Here is a 19737-nt window from a genome sequence, read left to right as displayed (position 1 = left end):
AGTGTGCCACATGGCCACTCACCAAGGGACGGGCTCCTGGTAGTGCTAATCTAAACCCAGCTGGGTTGTGGTTCTACTATAAGTTTTATTTAAATAGCTGCCATTGCTTTTAGTCCCTCCATTCTTATTTCGCACTTAAGACAAAAGCAAGGAATGTAATGCAGGTACAATTTCAAATTCAGTTAAAACTAGACTGTGCATTAAAAGCGATTGTGTCAATCAGGCCATTCTGAAAGGGCAGCTAAGAACAGTTAAAAATGTAGGAAAAGCATGGAATATAACAAGTGTGGGTGCAGAGAACCTGGATGCTGGTACTTTGCTGGTGGGAATGGAAAACAATGGTGTGGCGCTGTGAAAACTGTGGGGCTAATCCCACGAAGGCGAAAGATGAAATTACCATATGACCTGCAATTCCGCTCCTAGAAGCATACCCAGAACTGAATACACAAATTCAAACAGGTAGTTGTATGCCACTGTTCACCAAAGCATTACCCACCAACAGGTAAATGGATAAACAAATGCAGTATATTCATACAGTGGAATACTATTCAGCCATCAGAAGGAGGGAAGTTCTGACACATCCACGCGGATGAACTGTGAAAGCATTATGCGAAGTGAAATAATCCAGAAACAAAAGGACAAATGTCATATGATTACTCAAAAATGAGGCACCCAGAACAGGCAAGTGGGACAGAAAGGATACAGAGGTTACCAGGGGCTGGGAGGCTGGGTTGAATATGGAGGCATTGTCTAATGCAGGGGTCTTCAAACTACGGCCCGCGGGCCACATGCAGCCCCCAGGGGAGTCTGATCCTGCCCGCCAGGTTTTTTGGGCAGTGAGCGCAGCCAAGGTGTTACAGTAGGAATTAGTAGTTCATATAGTCCGGCCCTCCAGCTCCCTGAGGGACCGTGATCTGGCCCCCACTTTAAAAAGTTTGAGGACCCCTGGTCTAATGGGTAAAAAGTTTGTTTGTCATGATGAAAAAGTTATGGAAATGGGTAATAGTTGCACAATATTGTGAATGTACTAACACCACTGTAATAAACACTACAAATTGTTAAGATGGCCAATTTTACTGTGGAGAGTGGCTACAGTGTTTGGACAGGTTCAGACCTCAGAGTAATGAGACGGCATGGTCCTCTAGTGGCAAAGCCTTGTGCAGGTCCCAGCTTGGAGGGCAAAACCCTCCCAGCACAATTATAGCCAAAGGCTATGATTGTAAACTTGATCTCGTGGTCTGAACCTGTGGTCCCAGGTGTCTGAGTGATGTGGGCTGCGGGAGGTACAGCAAGTGCTGCCAAAACAAAGCTCAATAGAGTTCAGGTGCATGAAATTAAGTAGATTTGAAACTTGAGAGAACATTGCAAACATCTTGACCACGCCCTTGCTCTGCCTCGTGGGATCTGACTCTAAAATTAAGATTCTGCTTGCAGGCTGTGTCATCATCTCTCCATCTGAAAACACTGTCCCACCTGGCCCCAGCTATATTCTCTTGTCTGTTTCCCTTAATCCTTCACCACCACGCCTCAGGTTCACCGCTGACCATGCTGGATGTGGTTCATTTTACATCATATATTTTACCACAACAAAAAAGACAACACTCAAAATATAATTGATCTTTGCCCCCTCCTCCCCCCCCCAAAAAAAAAGGTAGGAAAGAAAAGAATAGTAATCTAACATGACTTTTAGAACACCCAAGCTTAAGTTTCCTGCCAAAACTGCCCTCACATAGAGATGGCCATGTTGGCGGCTCTGTGGGACGCTCCCAGAAGCATGAAGGTGGATCTGGCTACTCAGGCAATGTTTCCTGTTAGTACTTCATTTCAAATAAATATGGGAACTATTTTCTTTAGGGATAAGGTTTGTAACGACTGCTGCACCTAAGGATGGGGCAACTCCACCTTCTTTTTCCCACCTCGGGGTCCTCGTGTGAGATTTGGGACAGCGTCTCACCCTGAACGTCTGCTCCATCTTCTCCCTGTGGGAAGCCTGGTCCAGCGTGCCATCCGTCTGGCTCCTCTTCAGGCCTGTGGTGATGTCGGGGACGTTGCTGAAATCTGTCGGAAAGTGACAAACGCATCTGTGAGTCTGGCCACCTGCACGGAATAGCCATGACTGGCCTAAAGGCTCAGACAGCAAAAGAAGGAAAGAAAAAACGACTAACAGCCTAGAAGGCAGACCACAGCAGTCTTTATGACTCTGAAGTTACAATTCGCCCATAGCTGGTCTGAAACAGCACTAACTGGAGAAGCAACATTTGTCTGTTTTGGTCAAAGGAGACCAATGACCGACCCAAACTATGGCTTAAACACCTTGCCACTCTCATCATTTGTGTGCAAACTGTATTTCACTAAACTCTGGTCCTACAGCATGTATTTGGACCGAAAATAAAACAGCAGTGACCACTGTGGGAACTTGCCTATTTTTGGCTAAGTGAGGGCAAATTGCCAGGGATGTCTTGGAACACCAAGGATGCAATATCACAGATTCTTATTTCAACCCACAACCTGCTCATTTGTAAGTATAATTCCTCTTTTTCTGGCATCAACACAACTTCATCCTAAACTGCAAATCCCAAGAGGAAGAGAAAACTTAGTTCACTTCCAGGGTCAGGGTTAAGTAGAGTATGTGGTTTTCCAACCTACAACTCTTCATACATGCCACCTCAACAATTTTTCCCAGTGGTTCTCAAAATAACACATTCAAGAAAGACAGAAAGGCATGCCTCTATCAAAATGTGACGTAGATTATCATTCTAACTCTGGTATTTGGGAGACTATCCCCTCAAGGAGGTGAAACCAGGTGGTGTTGGATCCCGGTCACCACAACAGGAAGTGATCCATCTCATTCCTGTCTGAATTGATCAAGGCTGAGAAGACACTGGCAAACTCTTCAGCCTGCTGAGGGCAGGGACAATGGCCCATATGAGAACTTCAGAAGCCGTGGGAGCCTGAGGAGGTTGGTGGAACTCACGGACAGAGATACTGGTCTGCACATGCAGAGCACACGGCCAAGTGACAGCATGGAATCTGCACTGCTGCTGCCGGCGCCTTGTAACCTAAAGCTCCAGCATGTCCAAGGAGCTGACCAAGCACGGGAAGCAGGCCACACGCGGCTGCACTGATTGGTGGAGGTCTCTACAGCACCTGCCACATGTCAGCTGCGTACTGAGAGGTGGCCAAACAAAGGCTACAGGACCTGAAGGTCTCACCGATGCCTCAGGCTCAAGGAGCGGGGAGCCTGCACAACTAGGTGGTGCTGGGGAAAACCACGTGGTGATGTGGAAAGCAGGTGCCCTGTGAATTCTGAGTCTTTGGAAGCTAAATGCTGAAAACTCCCTTTTGACGGCTTACAAAGGCGAAACGTTTACCCAGACACCTGATGCCCTTCCTGCCAAAACCCGCCCACCCAGGAGGGAGGGCTTCACTGGGAGTCACTGGGGTGGCCTTCGGGGGCCCTGGGGTGCAACGTGGGTCCTCTCTGAGGCTCAGCTGGACAGGGTACATCGCAGGAACCACCTCCCTGTGAGGCTGGAGGCTTGGACCCGAGAGGAGGCGGCAGCTCTAGGTGGTTCCATCACCCACTGCCGCGGAGGCTGAGGGCATCTGGGCATAACCCGTCTCCCTGGTGACCGACTCCTTTTCCGCCAGCAATGCACCCACAGCCAAGCTCAGGAGAAGCGGAGCCTGAGCGTGCCCAGGGCTGTGGATCCCAGTTCCCGGAGCCTCTGAGTGCACCGGGACCTCTGCCCCAAGGGGAGGAGGGTCCTCAGCACCCTTCCCCAGGGAGAAATGAGGACAAAGCACGTTCTGGGAGAACAGCAAGTGTCTTTCAACAAGAGTGGCCGGCTACCTGGGATGCTCATGCGGCAAGCTGCTGTAGACAGGCCCGACACCCTGTCTGTGTGCAGCCCCCGCTCCACTCCACCCGAAGCCCGGCGCCAGCTGGGAAGGCGGGCAAACAGCCTCCCTCCAGCCCAAACACCGCCTCCTCCCAGGAGCCTCCTGGCGCAGCGGGCTCCCGGGGAGATGGGTGAGGGCGCTGGATCTGCAGGTCACAGTATGCACGTGCTCCCCACCCAGCCCCAGATCACGCCACACGACAGACGTCCAGGCTGCTCCGGGAGTCTTTAGCCAGCCTGGCTGTACATAATGACAAAGTGCAAAATCAAGTCAGGACATCTGTGTAAGGCTAGGACTACACCCTTTTGTCTTCCTCACCTTGTTCCTGAGGAAGTGAACAATTTGGGGTGCAGCAAGAGCTTCTGCTCAGCAGCCTGGTGCCTCCATTTGGACCAAATTGTTCAATGACTTGTTCTCTCCTCAGCGGGTACTGAGCACCCCTCACCCCACCGCCCCACCACTGCCAGGCGAAGCCAGGCGCAGGCATCTTTCTCCTTTAACCAGAAGCCGCTTTTTGGAGAGTCTGCGGGAAGGTGGCCAGGAAGGGCCCTGCAGCGCCCCAGGGAGCAGGGTTTCAGGTATGAGACGCCCCACCATGCAGCGCCTTCCTGCTCTGTCACCGCGGCGCCCACTCCTGTCCTCGGCAGCCAGGCAGCCCGCAGCCCCAATTGCTTTACAACTAAAGGGCAAAACCTGTGTTCAAGTCACATCCTGGGTTTTAACTTAAAAATAGAAACACCGGGAGATGCTGACGGTAAGGTTGCCTCGCCCACGCTGCTCATAATAGGAATTCAAAGTTTACATCTCCATCTCTTCCGAAGCCAGCCTCGCCTGCCCGGGAGCACACTCACACCCACGTCCATGGCCCAGCCCAGGAGCACCAGCTGGAGGGGGAAGTCTGGGACAGGGTGGCACAGGATGGAGCCTGGGAGAGGGCTCAGGCACAGGTGCCTCCTGGCCTTCTGCCTGCTGCTTACTCCTGGGCTCTCACTCGGCTCCAGAGGCAACTCCGATGTTTGCCTCATCCTACTGATGCCACTTGACTTTCAACCCCAGTCTCTTTGGCTGCCTCCCCCTCCACACCAGGTGGCCATGGAGATGCAGCAAGCTCTTCCCGGGCCCCAGACACCACCCCAACACCCCGCTGGCCGCTGGGAGACACCAGGCAGCTTGGTGGGAAGGGGGGAGCTGACCTGTGGGCACAGGCAGCTGGTCCCTGGAAAAGAAGTTGGGAACCCCTACCAAAGTCCCAGAATGACTCCTGGGGCCCCACAGACAGCAACGGTAAGAGGAACTGAGCTAAAAGATCTCGAGAAGACCCCACACAAGAAGCCGAAAGAACATTTGTTTTCCCCTCTGCGGGCCAGTAAGACTTTGTGGGAAATCAGTGATGGAGGTCACGGTGCCAGGGAAACTCTGCTTCAGCTGGTGGACTTTTTCTTCTAACAGGACTGAGGGCTCCTTTGACGTAAAAGGACGACAGTGAAGATGGAAATGGGTTTTAAGTGATGCTTTTCCTGCTTCAGAGCATGCACGCAAGCAGCACACTAATCTCCAGTGGGACCCAAAGCCCCCCCTTTGATAATAAATACCTTCACTGTCCTGAAGTACAATTCGTCTTAATATAATCTACCTCATGCATACCTTCACTAAAAGCAGTAACAGCAACACAAAAAGAAAAGTGAATGAAAAATAATTTCAACAGCTGTAAGGAAAGGTAATGATTTTGTTAAGTCAAAGGTGCCAGTGTAAGGATTCGACATTTTGTGGGTGCAAAATGAGGATTTTTTCCGTTTCCCCCACTGTTATAAAATCCTCACAAGGCAGTTGATCATGGTGCCAAGAGCACAATGAGCAATGAGTTCATTTGCACAGAAGAGCTTAAAATGGCCCGACTTTTAAATTAAAATCTGCAAACTTTGTATAACAATAATTAGTTTTCATTAACTCGGATTGCCCTAAATTTTTCTCATGCTTTTTCTTAAAAAAAAAAAAAAAAAAAAAAAAAAATGCAGTGGTGTGTGAGATCTTTCATTAATCACACTTGCTGTGCTCTGTCACCCAGGCAAGTATTACTCTTCACCCAGTCAGTGAGACAAAATGAAAACACCACCAATTAAAGAATATAATAGAAACAGATGGACTATTCGGCAAGAGAGGGGGAAAATAGCTTGGAGTGGACTACATTCGAAAGCTAGTCAATTCCAAAGCTATACCATTCACAAAGAGACCGCCCTCGGAGTAAGTGCTTCCGACATAAAAGTTAACCTACATTTCTGAAGATAACTGGGATCGACGTGTCTTTACTGTTATCTTTCTCTTGTGTCAGAGAAATTCAAGGGGGCAGCTTGAATGTCGTTGTTAAAGCTTGCAGAGAACTAATTCCATCACAGCATAAATACCATGCCAGGAAAATGTACGTTTCATAAATCTTCCACATCCACTGAACCTGAGGTCACAGCCACTCGGCGATGTTTTTGACAAGGCAATATCTCTGGTGCTAAACAGAGAGAAGTAAGTACCATAGTAAATGTTTCTTGATAGCAGGCTGCCACGATTTGATTCGATTATCTTATGCTAAATACCCTCGGAGTCTGCAAGGTGCTCGGGGGCACAGCAATAGGCAGGTACTTTCAGGGAGGGAACATGCTGCAGGCCACCCCCATGTTCATTACCACCTCGGGGAGGAAGAGGCCTTCTCAGAAGCGGGCAGAAGGGAGATGGCGGAGCCCACTTCTCCTTGTCTAGCCCGGCTATGCCTGTGACGGAGGCACGCGCTTAGCCCACAGAAAGGAGGTGCCATCAGGGTCCCTGAGGAAACCTACAAGGTCAGTGGTAAGAGGGATCTACAGTCAAAGCTTCGATTCTACCAGAGCTCCCGCCACAGCTGGGAGGACCGCCCAGACACCACACCTAATTACAAGCAGGGGCATGTGACAGACACCGCTGTATTTCAGACACTTAGAGAACGTTAATTGAGTCAGGTTTAAGTTCAAAACCCTTACAAACTAGTTGGAGTTGGAGTTCTAGTCAAAGACCCTGAGAAGAAACCTTAAAAAAAGTGCACATGATTTCTATGCTGTAGGAGAAAGAAACCCGAGTAACACCTGCTTTCAGGAAGTGCCATTGTCCTGTGGGGCTTAAAAAGGTCATATAGAATATTCAGTACCAACTCATGCTATCACTCTGATGAACCCAGAAAACTTTAAGCTAAAAGAAGCCATCCCGGCCAGTAGAGCTCAGTGGTTGAGTGTTAACCCATGAACCAGAAGGTCCCTGGTTCCATTCTGGGTCAGGGCACATGCCTGGGTTGCAAACTGGATCCCCAGTAAGCATCCGATCATTGATGTTTCTCTTTCCCTCCACTCTCCCTTCCTCTCTGAAATAACATGGATATATTATATGTATAAAAGAAAGAAAGAAGCCAGACACAGAAGATTATATTGTGTGGTTCCGTATCCACATATGAAATGTCCAGGTTAGGCGCATCCACAGGAACAGACAGGAGAGTAGCAGTTGCCAGAGACCGGGGGGTTGGGGGGATACGAGGTGACTGCTGATGAGTACTGAGTTTCTTTTTGAGGCGATGAAATGTTCTGGAATTAGAGAGTGGTGATGGTTTCGCAACTTTGTGAATATACTAAAACCCATTGAGCTGTACACTTTAGTGAATTTAATGGTATGTGAGCTATCCTCAGGTGTTTTTTCAAAGACAAGAATGCTAATGTAGATTTTACAGGAGAGAAATGAGAGTTACAGTGAAACCACCACCAGTGCGTTCCAAAGGACCAAACGACACAAAATATATGGTCACGTTCCCTTAAGGTTAACGAACGTCTGTGTGAATGATGTAAAAAGGCACTCAGACAAAGATGGTGAAACTATTACTAAACACCTGACCTTTCCCTGAAGAGAGAAAACCCCAGAAGATCATGAGGCACAGCTTCTGCTCGCACCACAGCCCCCAATAGGAACACAGGTAAGCCTGGGCTTTCACCATCTACTTAGGCCTGAGTCTGTTTCACTGCAGAGAACATTGTCATTGGATTTTATTCCAGGTGTGTTAATACAGAACTTTTTAAAAGAAAAAAAAAAAAGTGGTTAAAATCCAGACATGTTCCCCTACGCGGAGGGAAACACAAGAAGACACAGTTCTCGCCCTGTCTACAATCACCACGACCTTGTCCAAGTGACGAGCAACTTCACGTGCCTTGGTTTACCCAGCTGTGAAAGTCAAGTGATGACAACGCCTCCGCCCAGCAGGGTGGTGTAGGGTAATTCGTGGTTGTAAGGCTCACTGTGATCTTTAGGTTTGACACAGCCTGCTATTATTACGAAGCCTTAACTAACTCTCTCCAGGGCAGTCAAGGCCTAGTTCTATTTAAAGAGGCCAGGAGATTTGTCAGAACACGAAAAGCTCCCTCCACTGCTGTTTTTTCCCTTCACAGCCATTAAATTGTTGCCTTAATCATCTATATGTGTAAAAGCCTAGCCAAAACCAGTTTGGCTCAGTGGATAGAGTGTCGGCCTGTGGACTGAAAGGTCCCGGGTTCAATTCTGGTCAAGGGCATGTACCTTGGTTGCAGGCACATCCCCAGAAGGGGGTGTGCAAGAGGCAGCTGATCGGTGATTCTCTCTCATCGATGTTTCTAATTCTCTATCCCTCTCTCTTCCTCTTTGTAAAAAATCAATAAAAATATATTAAAAATAAAAAAAAAAGCCTAAGTAACTGTTGCAACTGAACGGACAACCAAACAGGCTGTGTGGGATGACTAGGCCAGCAGGGGGGTTAGTGCCACGTAGTCCAGCGTCACCCACCCTCCAGAGGCGGTCGCCAGGGCTCTTTGAGGAAGACACAAAATCATGTCGCTGGCAATTTCCAATGTCTCTTTCCAAATGCGTTTGCCCAGAGCTACCAACAAGTAACAAGACTGGATCGTTGGTACGTTGTCGTTTCCTCCCATAACATGAGAAAGATGTTAATGGCCCAAAAGCAAAAATGGAGAACAGATAAAAAGGCTTTCAGTGGGGATGGACCACTTATAAATGGCTAATCAGAGCTGAGCCCTGAAGGATCAGAAATAAATGTATCAGATGCAGCAAATCATAATTGAAAGGTCTGAGATGAGAGCAATTGATTTGCTGTACTTGTGTTTTAAACATGATTGATTTCTCCTATAAACAAACATGCTTTCACCTTACACTTTGTGGGGAAATCTTTACAGTAGGCAATTTGTCATTCCGATACCTCTCTTTCCCTCTACGTTGTTCATTTTGATGGATTTTGTGGACAGCTTTCGGGATAAGCCATTTAAAAACCATTTGGAAGCAGGTGGAATATTCGTTATACAGAGAGAACGTCACACGGTGTTCCTGTCCCCCGCAACGCTGCCCCCGGACAGCTCCCCTTGGAGAAGGCAGCTCCATCCTCCGGCTGCACAGCCAAACCGGGGAGCCGCCCTCGCCTCCTGCCTCCTCACACCCACACCGACCTCTGAGCAAGTCCTGAAGGCGCTGCCCCCACCCAGAGCGAAGCCAGCATCGCCTCCCGCCCGCATCCGCACTGCGAGCGCCTGGTCCCGCTCTGGCCTCCTGCCACCCGTTCTCCAAGCCACGCGCTCAAAACCCTGGTCAGCTCCAACCACTGCTCTGCTCACAGGCACAAGATGGCCCTCCTGGTCCTCAGAGGAAACGGCAGCCTGTTCCCCTATAAAGCCCTCCCTGCTCCTCTCCGGTCTCCTCTCCAGGCCCCTGGACGATTGGCTGAGCCTTGAACTTGCCACTTGCGTCTCCGTCTCAAGGCACCTGTCCCTGTGCCCTTTGCCAGAAAAGCTTTGCTTCCAGACGTCCGCCTGGCCTGTCCTCACCTCCTTCAAGGCCTCATTCTCACCGGCAGCCACGCTGCCCCTCCCACAGCTGCAACCTGCCCATCTCCACTCTGCTGCGCAACCTCGTGACCTGCTGGTGCCCAAGTCAGCGCTGCCCACTGCAGGCTGCAGAGTCAGTCACATGGGAGAGAAAGATCCATCCAAAGTGCAAGGCAGGCCAGTGGGTTTCAGCAGAACCCAGAGAAGTCCACCAACCACGTTTCGGATTTCACTTTGCACCTAACCTTGAAGGGCCGAGCACTTGTGGAGTTCTGGTGTAATATTAAAAGAGGATAAAACTATCCGAAAGGGCAATTAAAATACCTGTAATATCTACAGGAATAGTCCTATCATTTTTTTCCTTTTAGGTAACAGGCTATGAAGTTTGCTTTTGCCAACAGCTGTCACAGCTCCACAGAGCAGCCACTTCGCAGGGACCCAATCACTCTGCACGCACGGCCGACTGCATCTGACCTCGTTGTCCTGCACCAAGCATGTCCAACTCGAAGGCTAGCACGGGCCAAATAAACGAGGCAGGCGGCCGGCGGGCCCGAGTGTGACATGCTTGTCCTACATTCTCGAATGGCTATTAAAAGTGACCTAGCCAATAGAAATGTCATCCAGGGCTGTTCTTCAGCAACATTCTGGCAAGTCTTGCCTGAAAGATGTATTTGCGTGAAATGGAGGAGAGATAGCATAGGACTCGTTTTTCCTCCAAGTGCTGGCAAAGTTGACTTATCGGCTGCTCCCTCAGCTCTCATGGTCCACGTCTTCTTTGCTACAGGGAGTCTCTCGACACTATCTGCTCCTACCACCGGCCACCAGGGCCTGCCACACCTACAGGTGACCTGTGAGGACCACACTGTTCACAGATAAGTCCCAAAGCGGTGAGGCTGTATGTAGTGGAGCAGTAATCACTGTTCCCACTCACTATAAACGTGGAGAAAATGATGTCTACTTCACCTTCATGTGCCCGCAACATTTAACAGCATGTAATTGTGTGTTTGGTTCAATTAATCAAGTGAATAAATGAATGAATGAGAATGAGAAAAAGGAAACCAAATGCCCCAACAACACTAAGTTTTATAAGAGAATCGGGGTCCCAGGACCGTCATTCCCCCCCCCCACCCCCACTGCAAACAGAAGGCCACGTGCTCACGCCCATGGATGAGAGTGAAAACTCTAAGAAACTCAGAATTTTGAGGTCCCCCCGTTCTCTGCGTTCTGGTAAAACTAGTATTTCCCAACCAGATTTTCAAAAAGATTTTTAAGTCCACCAGCCATCTTTAGGAACTCTCATATGTTTTTACATCTGGGTCTCTGGGGTGTCAGCCAGACAGGCCCAGTAAGAGCGGCTTCACACACAGGCAGCACGTTCTCTGAGCGCGGGGCTGTTAGTCATCCTGCACCTGGGACGGGCGGCAAAGTGCCCTCGCTCTCATAAACAGGAAATCAGGGGGTTGGCCACATCAGCGCCGGCTCCGTAATCCTTCCCCGGTGCAAAGGTGTCTGATGGACACATACGTTCGTGGGGGAGACGCATTCCAAAGAGCAAATTTGCATCTAAGTGGCTTCCGGTGGCTGGAGACTCCACGCCACTCAGACCTCCAATCACTCCAAAGGGAGTGATTCAGAGTGGGGAGAGGGTTAAAAAAAGAACCCCGGCTGCAATTACCTTCCCCGCCCGGTCAGCATCTGCTGGGCGGATGGTGTCTGAGGGCAGAAGGGACACAGGGGCCTTTTCTAGGGTGTCTCCCGCTAAGCGAGCCCCCGCCCGTCACGATGCAGGATTAATAGCTGTTGATAGATGGAAAGCACATTAGTGCCCCAGCAGGTTCAGTGCCCACATAAAGACTCTGTTCAGGAACCGCGTGCCCGACGGAACTCCATAACGCTGCTGGAATTTTTCAAACGATGGCATACAGCAGAGAAGGGATTTTCCTACCTAAATCACAAAAACATCATTAAGAGGAGGCCAGGGCTGGTGCGGCCGATCCCTTCAATGGCCGCTTTGTTGGCTTAAAAATAACACGGGGCTCTTGGGGGAATTCCAGTGGCAAATTAACTCTCTCTATAAGAAGTCTTTACAGATGATATTTCCGCTCAAGGCAGAGACAGCCCACGGACATTTCCTCTTTCTACGGTGCTTCACGAAGACAGAACTTCAAACCCTGAGCACGAGAATCAAAGGGCCTTTCATGTCTAAGGAGACAAAGGAACCTAAAACTGAACTCTCGTCAATCGCCTGTGTATTTCCTGTCTGTTCGCTCTTCACAGGGCATCATGGGAGCATCACAGCAAAGCCCCTCTTCACAGAGCATCATGGGAGCATCATAGCAAAGCTGGTGACTGCTGGAAGGTTTTTGCTCCTCCGTGCCCTCAAGGTGCCGATGGGACAGTGTGTCCTGGTGAACAACATGTGAGCTAACAAGTCAAGTGGCACATGCAGGTGGACAGTCTTGGAAGTTTGGGGCAAATAACCCCTGATCCAGAGAATATCAACACACCAGTGCAACAGCTGCGCTTTACCGAAAACTTCACACATACTGTCTCATGCAATCCTCCCAGCCTCGGCACTGACTTGTTCAGAACATGCTCGGTCGGACCAGTGTGAGTGAGCTCTGGTTAGCATCACATGGGGCTCAATTCCAGGGGCCAGCTGGAGGACCGGCCCGGCTGGGGACAGCTGCGGGGGTGCATTCACCCGCGCTCAGACTGCTCTGCTTGAGGGCTGCCCCCAAAGCTGCACAACCTGGAAAGGTCACGCCAGGACCCGAACCCAGGTCTGCCTGCCCGCTTGTCACCACACCCCCTTCTGGTGTCCACAGGCCTCGCCGTTAATCACAATTTTATGCATCAATGAGAGACTGCCCTTATCTCTGTTTATCTCTCATGTTCCCATCTACCCACCCCTCACTTCCCTTTCCCCTAACCTTCCAACTGGACAGACTTCCCTCCGAGACGCTCACTCGCAGGTACTTCCCTTCCTTCACGAGCGATGCAGCTGCCTCAAAGACAACAAGCCATCCCGTGGGCAGGGGTTTGGGGAAGCAGCCGCCGTGGCCGCCCGGTTTCCGCCAAGCCCATCGCCAGGAACAGGAGGCCAGGCTCCGCCGGGCAGGAGGGCGGCGAGCTCCGGAGGATGACTCACCGCACAGAGCACACGGGCTGGCGGGGAGCCCGGGGGCGGTCAGCGGCTCTGCCCGCTGCAGGGGAAGCACCGCCCGGGGAGGGGGGACCGGGGATGCGGAAGAGAGAGCAGCGGGGACCAGCACCGCCACCCTCGGGGCAGCCAAGCCATCTGCACCCGCAGACCCACACACGCTCCTGAGGCACGTCATCGAGGCCGAGCACAGCAGCATGGCTCCCAGGAGGAGTCATGCCATCCTACCTGCATGCAGGGCCGCTGCCTTAGTCTGCTTCCTTGGGGATGTGTGTGTGTGTGTGGGGGGGGGGGGGGGGGGCGGTGAAAGGAGAGAGACAATAAGTTTAATTGACTTACTGGATCCTTACTATTTAAAAAAGGGTAAATTTACTGTGTTTGCTGGTCTCCATAGAAACTCATTCCTGCAAGTAGCAAAGGGCTACGATGGCAGTGACTCTGTACGATGACAAAACACACAGAGAAACAGCAGGCAGGGGATGCGACCCTGGAGAATATGAATCGGAGAGGGGACACGCTGTGTGCTACGGGGGACACGGGGCCGAGCACGCAGCTGGGGAAGCTGAAGGACGGCCGTCAAGGAGCCCAGCCATTAATTAGTCCGCCATCCTTTCTGTTTTATGACTCTCCTTTTATCCGCCGGCAGTCCATTTCGTGGCATGTGAAACTGGGGTGAATGAAGCCTCGAGAGAGGAGCAGACAACACCTTACTGAGTCCCAAAGCGCACAGTCTGATTTTTTTATTCCAGAAACGGCCTAATGAACTTGCTTTATCATTATCCTAGCCCAACTTCTCGTTTGTGTTTTTCATTCATTTTTGGTCACTATGCCGCAACGTCCATTGGAAATCCTCTATGGTTGTAATCAGGTACAAACATCACATCCTAGCCGAAACCGGTTTGTCTCAGTGGATAGAGCGTCGGCCAGCGGACTGAAAGGTCCCGGGTTCGATTCCGGTCGAGGGTATGTACCTTGGTGGCGGGCACATCCCCAGTGGGAGGTGTGCAGGAGGCAGCTGGCTGATGATTCTCTCTCATCGATGTTTCTAACTTTCTATCCCTCTCCCTTCCTCTCTGTAAAAAATCAATAAAATATATATTTTTAAAAATTACACCCTGTGCCTTCCGGATAGACACTACTACACTCGGTCCCTGGCCGGTGTCCCCTCGGGGAGCACAGCAGCCACCTAGGTCAGGGTCAGCCTCGGCCCCTATGTCTCGGACCGCAATGTGTGAGATCCACAGGAGGACACGCTCAGAAGCTCAACCCTCCCCATGACTGCCTGTCTCGTATGGAAGTCTCAGCTTTAGGAAAACACACTGAGAAACGATGTATTGCTTTTAGGCCTCAACCACCATTTTCATGCGTGCCCTCCATTCCTGGTGCGCAGTCTGCTGAGACAGAGGCACTCAGCAGCAGGGGGAAAGGACTGAACTGCAGGGACTCTTCTGAGAACCCAACAGATCACCGCGAAACGCTTTTGCATCTGACTCAGCTCAATAGAAAAACCAACCTCGGCATTTTCATGTGGGCTTTTGTCTACCTCACCCACAGAGCAATAACAATACTAAGCAGCCTGCGTGACCTGGTAAAGATGCTGCCGCTTTAAAGAATGCTACTTGGTGCAAAATTATGTTCTGCTTTCAGGGAAAGGGTTAGGATTCTTGACGTGCATGGGATTTTGACCATGTCTTCTTGGTTGCCATTCATGTCCTTCTCCTAATACACGAGAACACACTTGGAACAGCTGACATAGTCGAAGTTTGCAGGAAAAGAACAGCCCACGGTTCAGCTGCGGGCACCCGCGGTGGAGGGGGAGGGAGTGCTCACCGCTCGCCGTGTCCTTTCTGAAGTTGTCCAGGAACTCCTCCAGCAGCTGGGACTGGTTGGGAGGGGGCAGCGGGCCCTGCTGGTCCCTGGAGAAGAGGTCACTGTCCGACCAGGAGGGGCACAGGGTCCCCTTGGTGCCCGGCGGCCGGCCGATCAGCGTGAGCCCCACGCTCTTCTCTGAGAACAGGGCCTCCATCTGCTTCAGGTCAAGGTCAGACACCGCTTCCCCGTTCAAGGTCATGATCTCGTTGCCCTTCCTCAGTCCTAGGAGGAGGGGAAACAGAGGAAGAGAAGAGAGAGAGATGACTCGGAGGAAAGATTTCGAGACGCAAGGAGGCTGCAGACGCGGACGGTGTGCTCCCAAGGGCTGTGCAGGTGCTGTCTCCAAAGAAAGCGCCGGAATGTGTTTGGACGCCACTGATGACAACAAATCCCCGCGCTCTGACGGCTGGGACCGGACGGAGTCGTTTGAAAGGGAAACGATCCGAGAGCCGTCCGAATGAGCTGCTCTCCTTACTTATCGGCTGTGAAGTGGCCCCGGGGTAATCACACGTGTTTTATCTGTGTCTGTCTGCCTGGCCGGCTCTCACATCTTCCTCTGTCCATCTGTATGATATGCACGTATGTGTATAAATGTACACATGGTTTAACGGATGATTCTATTACATTTTGAAAAGGAAATGTACTTTAATAAGCCCTGCCAAAGCGAACACACACATACGCCTATGTATTTCCAATTAAACTATTACGTTCAGCCGAAACCGGTGTGGCTCAGTGGATAGAGCGTCGGCCTGCGGACTGAAGGGTCCCGGGTTCCATTCCGGTCAAGGGCATGTATCTTGGTTGCGGGCACATCCCCAGTGGGAGGTGTGCAGGAGGCAGCTGATCAATGATGTTTCTAGCTCTCCATCCCTCTCCCTTCCTCTCTGTGAAAAATCAATAAAATATATATAAAAATAAATAAATAATAAATAAATAAATAAATAAATAAATATTACGTTCACTTTCTTTAAAATTCTAGGAAAGCGGAGACCGGTTTGGCTCAATGGATAGAGCGTCGGCTTGGGGACTGAAGGGACCCGGGTTCGATTCCGGTCAAGGGCATGTACCTTGGTTGCGGGCATATCCCCAGTAGGGGGTGTGCAAGAGGCAGCTGATCGATGACTCTCTCTCATTGATGTTTCTAGCTCTCTATCTCTCTCCCTTCCTCTCTGTACAAAATCAATAAAATATATTTTTAATAAATAAATAAATAAATAAAATTCTAGGAAAGCCCATTTTCTGACACCAGTGTTAGAAGGCAATGGCGCTGTGGAGACCGCACTGCGCAGCCTCGGGGGAGCTGGAAGGCGCCGCACGGACCTTCTCCGTACGCCAGGCCGTCGGGGAGTATGTCGCTGATGAAGATCCGGCTGAGATGGTGGTGCTCGTCCACCTGTGCGGTCACCGCGAACCCTGCGAGCAAAAGTAAACGGAAACGCGGGCCTCAGCGCAGCTCCCTCATCCGCTTCCCAGCCCAGCAGCGCTGGCCCGAACGTCTGTTCTCCTGAGCACCGAATGCAGAGAGAGCCCACGGCACAACCACTCTGAAAGCACACAGAGCTGGCAGGATCAGAGAAAGAGGAGCATGTCCGATCGAAAGGTTTAATAAACACAAATACAAGCTCACTGGAGCCAGGGGCCACACACGCATGCTCATGGAAGCGTGACTGACACCACGGCGAAGGCCAAAGCAACCGCACGGTCCACCCACAGGGGAATGGATGCACTGCGGTATGTCTACAATGGAACATGGCTCACGCTTTCAAAAGGAAGGGCATTCTGATACATTCCACGGCAGGGACACAGCCGGAGGACCTTATGCTCTGTGAAAATACCAGGCTCAGCCGAAGCCGGTTTGGCTCAGTGGAAGAGCGTCGGCCTGGGGACTGAAGGGTCCCGGGTTCGATTCCGGTCAAGGGCATGTACATTGGTTGTGGGCACATCCCCAGTGGAGGGTGTGCAGGAGGCAGCTGGTCAATGTTTCTCTCTCATCGACGTTTCTAACTCTCTATGCCTCTCAATTCCTCTCTGTGTAAAATCAATAAAATATATTTTAAAAAAAAGAAGAAGAAGAAGAAGAAGAAGAAAATACCGGGCTCAGAGGAACGAATAACTGCCGGAGGTACCAGAGTGATCAAACGTGTAGAGTCAGAGGGCAGAATGGGAGCTGCCGGGGGCAGGGGGAGGAAGAAGGGTAGTTACTCTCTAACAGGTACCGAGTTCCGGTTCTGTAAGATGAAAGCAGTCCCGCAGATGACGGCGGTGATGGCGGCCCATCCACGTGCGTGCACACCGAACTGTCCTTGCTCACCATTCCACAAAGTGACTAAGGTGGCAAACGTTATGGGTATTTCACCACAATTTTCACTTTAAATGTTAAGAACAAAAACTACTCCTATTGAAATCAGCCAAGTTCAGTCCAATGAAATCAATACTTGTTAAGAAATAACTGTATATACTAGTGTGTGAGGCGAGGCACTTTAAGGAGGTAGAAAAACACCGGGATGGATGGAGTGCTTGCCCTACATGTCACTACACTGGTTACCAGCCTGGGCCTTGGACACTGCCCTCCTCTGACTCCACTTGTCCGCATGCCCTGGTCCCAGACCACCGGGAGCCTCTGAGGAAGGCAGGACGGCATGTTCCGTTGGCCCCTCACTCAGTCCTTCAGTCATTCAAGCGCAAAGGAGAGTCCCCAAGGGTCACGGGGGAAGTAGAGGGAAGGCCAACACCAGCACGGACGAGACGTTACAAGGGCGTCCACGGAAACGCCAATGTAACATTTGGGTCCAACAGGTTACAAGAAACAAGAAACAAATACCAAATCATAAAAAGGAAATTTTAACATTAAAAAAAAAACCATGAGGAGAATTTGATCAGCTTGAGTCATTTTAAGAAAGATAGGTATATTAATCATAATTTAACAAAGTAAGAGTATTGAGTTCGTATGATAAAAGACAGAACGAAAGACAGAAGTGAACTTGATACATGAGCATACTCTAGACTCTAGAGTCTAGAGAGAGCTCAAAACCAGCTTACCCACAGGTAAACAGAAATGCAAGAATTCAACATTTCAACGTGATTTGGGCAGCCCTGACCGTGAGTTGTTAAACGGAGGCTAAAGCAATCAAATAGGCTTCTTCAAGAAAGTCAGACCTTCAGTGAGTTCTGGAAGGACAGGTCTGATTCACACCACCAGGGAGGCGGGCAGAGGGGGCAGGAGGGATGCACGCCGGGCGGCTGACAGTGAGCTGGGAGCAAAGACGCTACCCCATGAACCCTGAGCGACTCAGCCTAGACAGCACCTGGCACGCCAATTCATTAAAGTGCTGTCGCCATCATTTCTTATCAAAGTCCTTTTCATTATTCTGGCCTCTTTCCCTAGTATCAATACATATCTTTTTAGCCTGCTAATATCAACAAAAATGAAGGAGATAAAGCGAGTCCAGAAACTACTATCACAACTTCTGAAAATAAAAATTTAAGGGGAAAGTCAGGCCATCGCAGACCAGGGCAAACCCGGAAGGAACAGCCAGGGCGCTGCTCCGCTCACCGAAGTCAGATGCACTCCCGGTCTTCGTGAGCTGCACGTCATACACATTCAGCGGGAAGACTTCGATTTCGTCATAAACCTATGGAAGGCGAAAACCACAAAGTCACGGAATCTCGGAAATGGATCTTGATTGTTTCCAAACTAGACGCCACATTTAAACAGAACCCCCAAACACAAAAATTCCTTATTTTTAAATTAAGAGGCCGTGGATGTGGCTCCGATCCTCTGACTGACCCCCGCCCACCTGTTCCTGCAGGAACTCGTAGGGCGCAGGGATGCAGTATTCGATGTTTTCATCCACCAGTTTCCGGAGCTGCAGGCCATAGTGGCTGGGTTCCACCTGCCTCATCTGTAAGGAAAGGGACAATTTTTCAGGCTGTAAATATCCTTTCTAAATTCATCACTGCTCTCTTTCCCCCTCCCCAACACTCCAACCAAAGGGCGTGTATGCATGCACATAAGTACAGCCAATGGACACAAGACACTGGGGGAGCGGGGATGAAGGCATGCGACAGGGGGTAGGGGAGGCTGGGGGAAGGTCAATGGGGAAAAAGGAGATATATGTACTACTATCGGTAATACTTTAAACAATAAAAAAAAAATGATAAATTCCTCACTGCTCATGAAAAATCAAAGTGGAAATTTCTAAAGAAATCAAATACCATATGGAAACAGCTGAGTTTTAAACCATATATAAGGGCTTGAATTTTTAAATGGCAAGAACAGACAATTATTTTCAAAGTTTTCTCTAAATGATACTGTTTACCACTAAAAGCAAGAGATATGTTTTTAAGAGGTCCCAGTCCCAGATATCTGACAATAGAATATACAGGGCTGGGCAAAAGTAGGGCTACAGTTGTGAGTGCGTGGAACATAGGGCTTGTTCTTATTTATTATTTGCTAATTTTTATGTCATATATTTGTACTACAACTATAAACCTACTTCTGCCCAGCCCTGCATCGTCCTATTTCAGCACATGCTCTCCCTTTACGTATTGGTGGTACCTACCTTTAAGTTGTTCCCACTACTAAAGCAGAGAAATTGGTGCAATGTGGAAATCTCATATTCTAGACTTCAGAATTAGGAATTTCCTACTCTAAAAGTTTTTCAAAAGGAAAATATGTACCCACGTACATGTGGCATCATTGCTATAAAACCATGTTGTTGACTGACTAAAGAACCTTACATAATGGAGGAGAAGGAAATTCATAAGTAACACATGTAAATGTCTGGTATACTAAGGCTTAAATCCAAGTGACAAAGGGAGGACTACATCTATTAAGTGTGTATGGTAAAGAGTAACCAAGCTCTGCATGCCTTTTTTACCTTTTCCTATGGCTGGTTATACATTCTCTAAAAACTTAAAAAATATTTTAGC

The 19737-nt window shown here is 49.7% G+C and overlaps 1 protein-coding gene across 5 annotated transcripts in view; it reads right to left on the bottom strand.

Annotated features, from left to right (window-relative positions):
• Positions 1-19737, bottom strand: part of TIAM2 (TIAM Rac1 associated GEF 2) — a 151307-nt gene that overhangs the window by 28948 nt on the left and 102622 nt on the right. For 3 of the 5 annotated variants that reach the window (XM_084889395.1, XM_084889394.1, XM_084889398.1), the window contains 5 exons: positions 18603-18707; positions 18359-18437; positions 16126-16218; positions 14764-15027; positions 1955-2058 (listed from right to left, as the gene is read on the bottom strand). In XM_084889395.1, coding sequence (XP_084745521.1) covers positions 1955-2058; positions 14764-15027; positions 16126-16218; positions 18359-18437; positions 18603-18707 — 645 coding nt within the window. The remainder of the gene's footprint in view (positions 1-1954; positions 2059-14763; positions 15028-16125; positions 16219-18358; positions 18438-18602; positions 18708-19737) is intronic. The other 2 variants (XM_084889396.1, XM_084889397.1) reach the window with 2 other exon arrangements.

This window comes from Pipistrellus hanaki, assembly GCF_964339955.1.
Source record: "Pipistrellus hanaki genome assembly, chromosome: 7".
In the NCBI taxonomy this organism is placed as follows: domain Eukaryota; kingdom Metazoa; phylum Chordata; class Mammalia; order Chiroptera; family Vespertilionidae; genus Pipistrellus; species Pipistrellus hanaki.
This window is presented reverse-complemented; position numbering and strand designations above follow the sequence as displayed.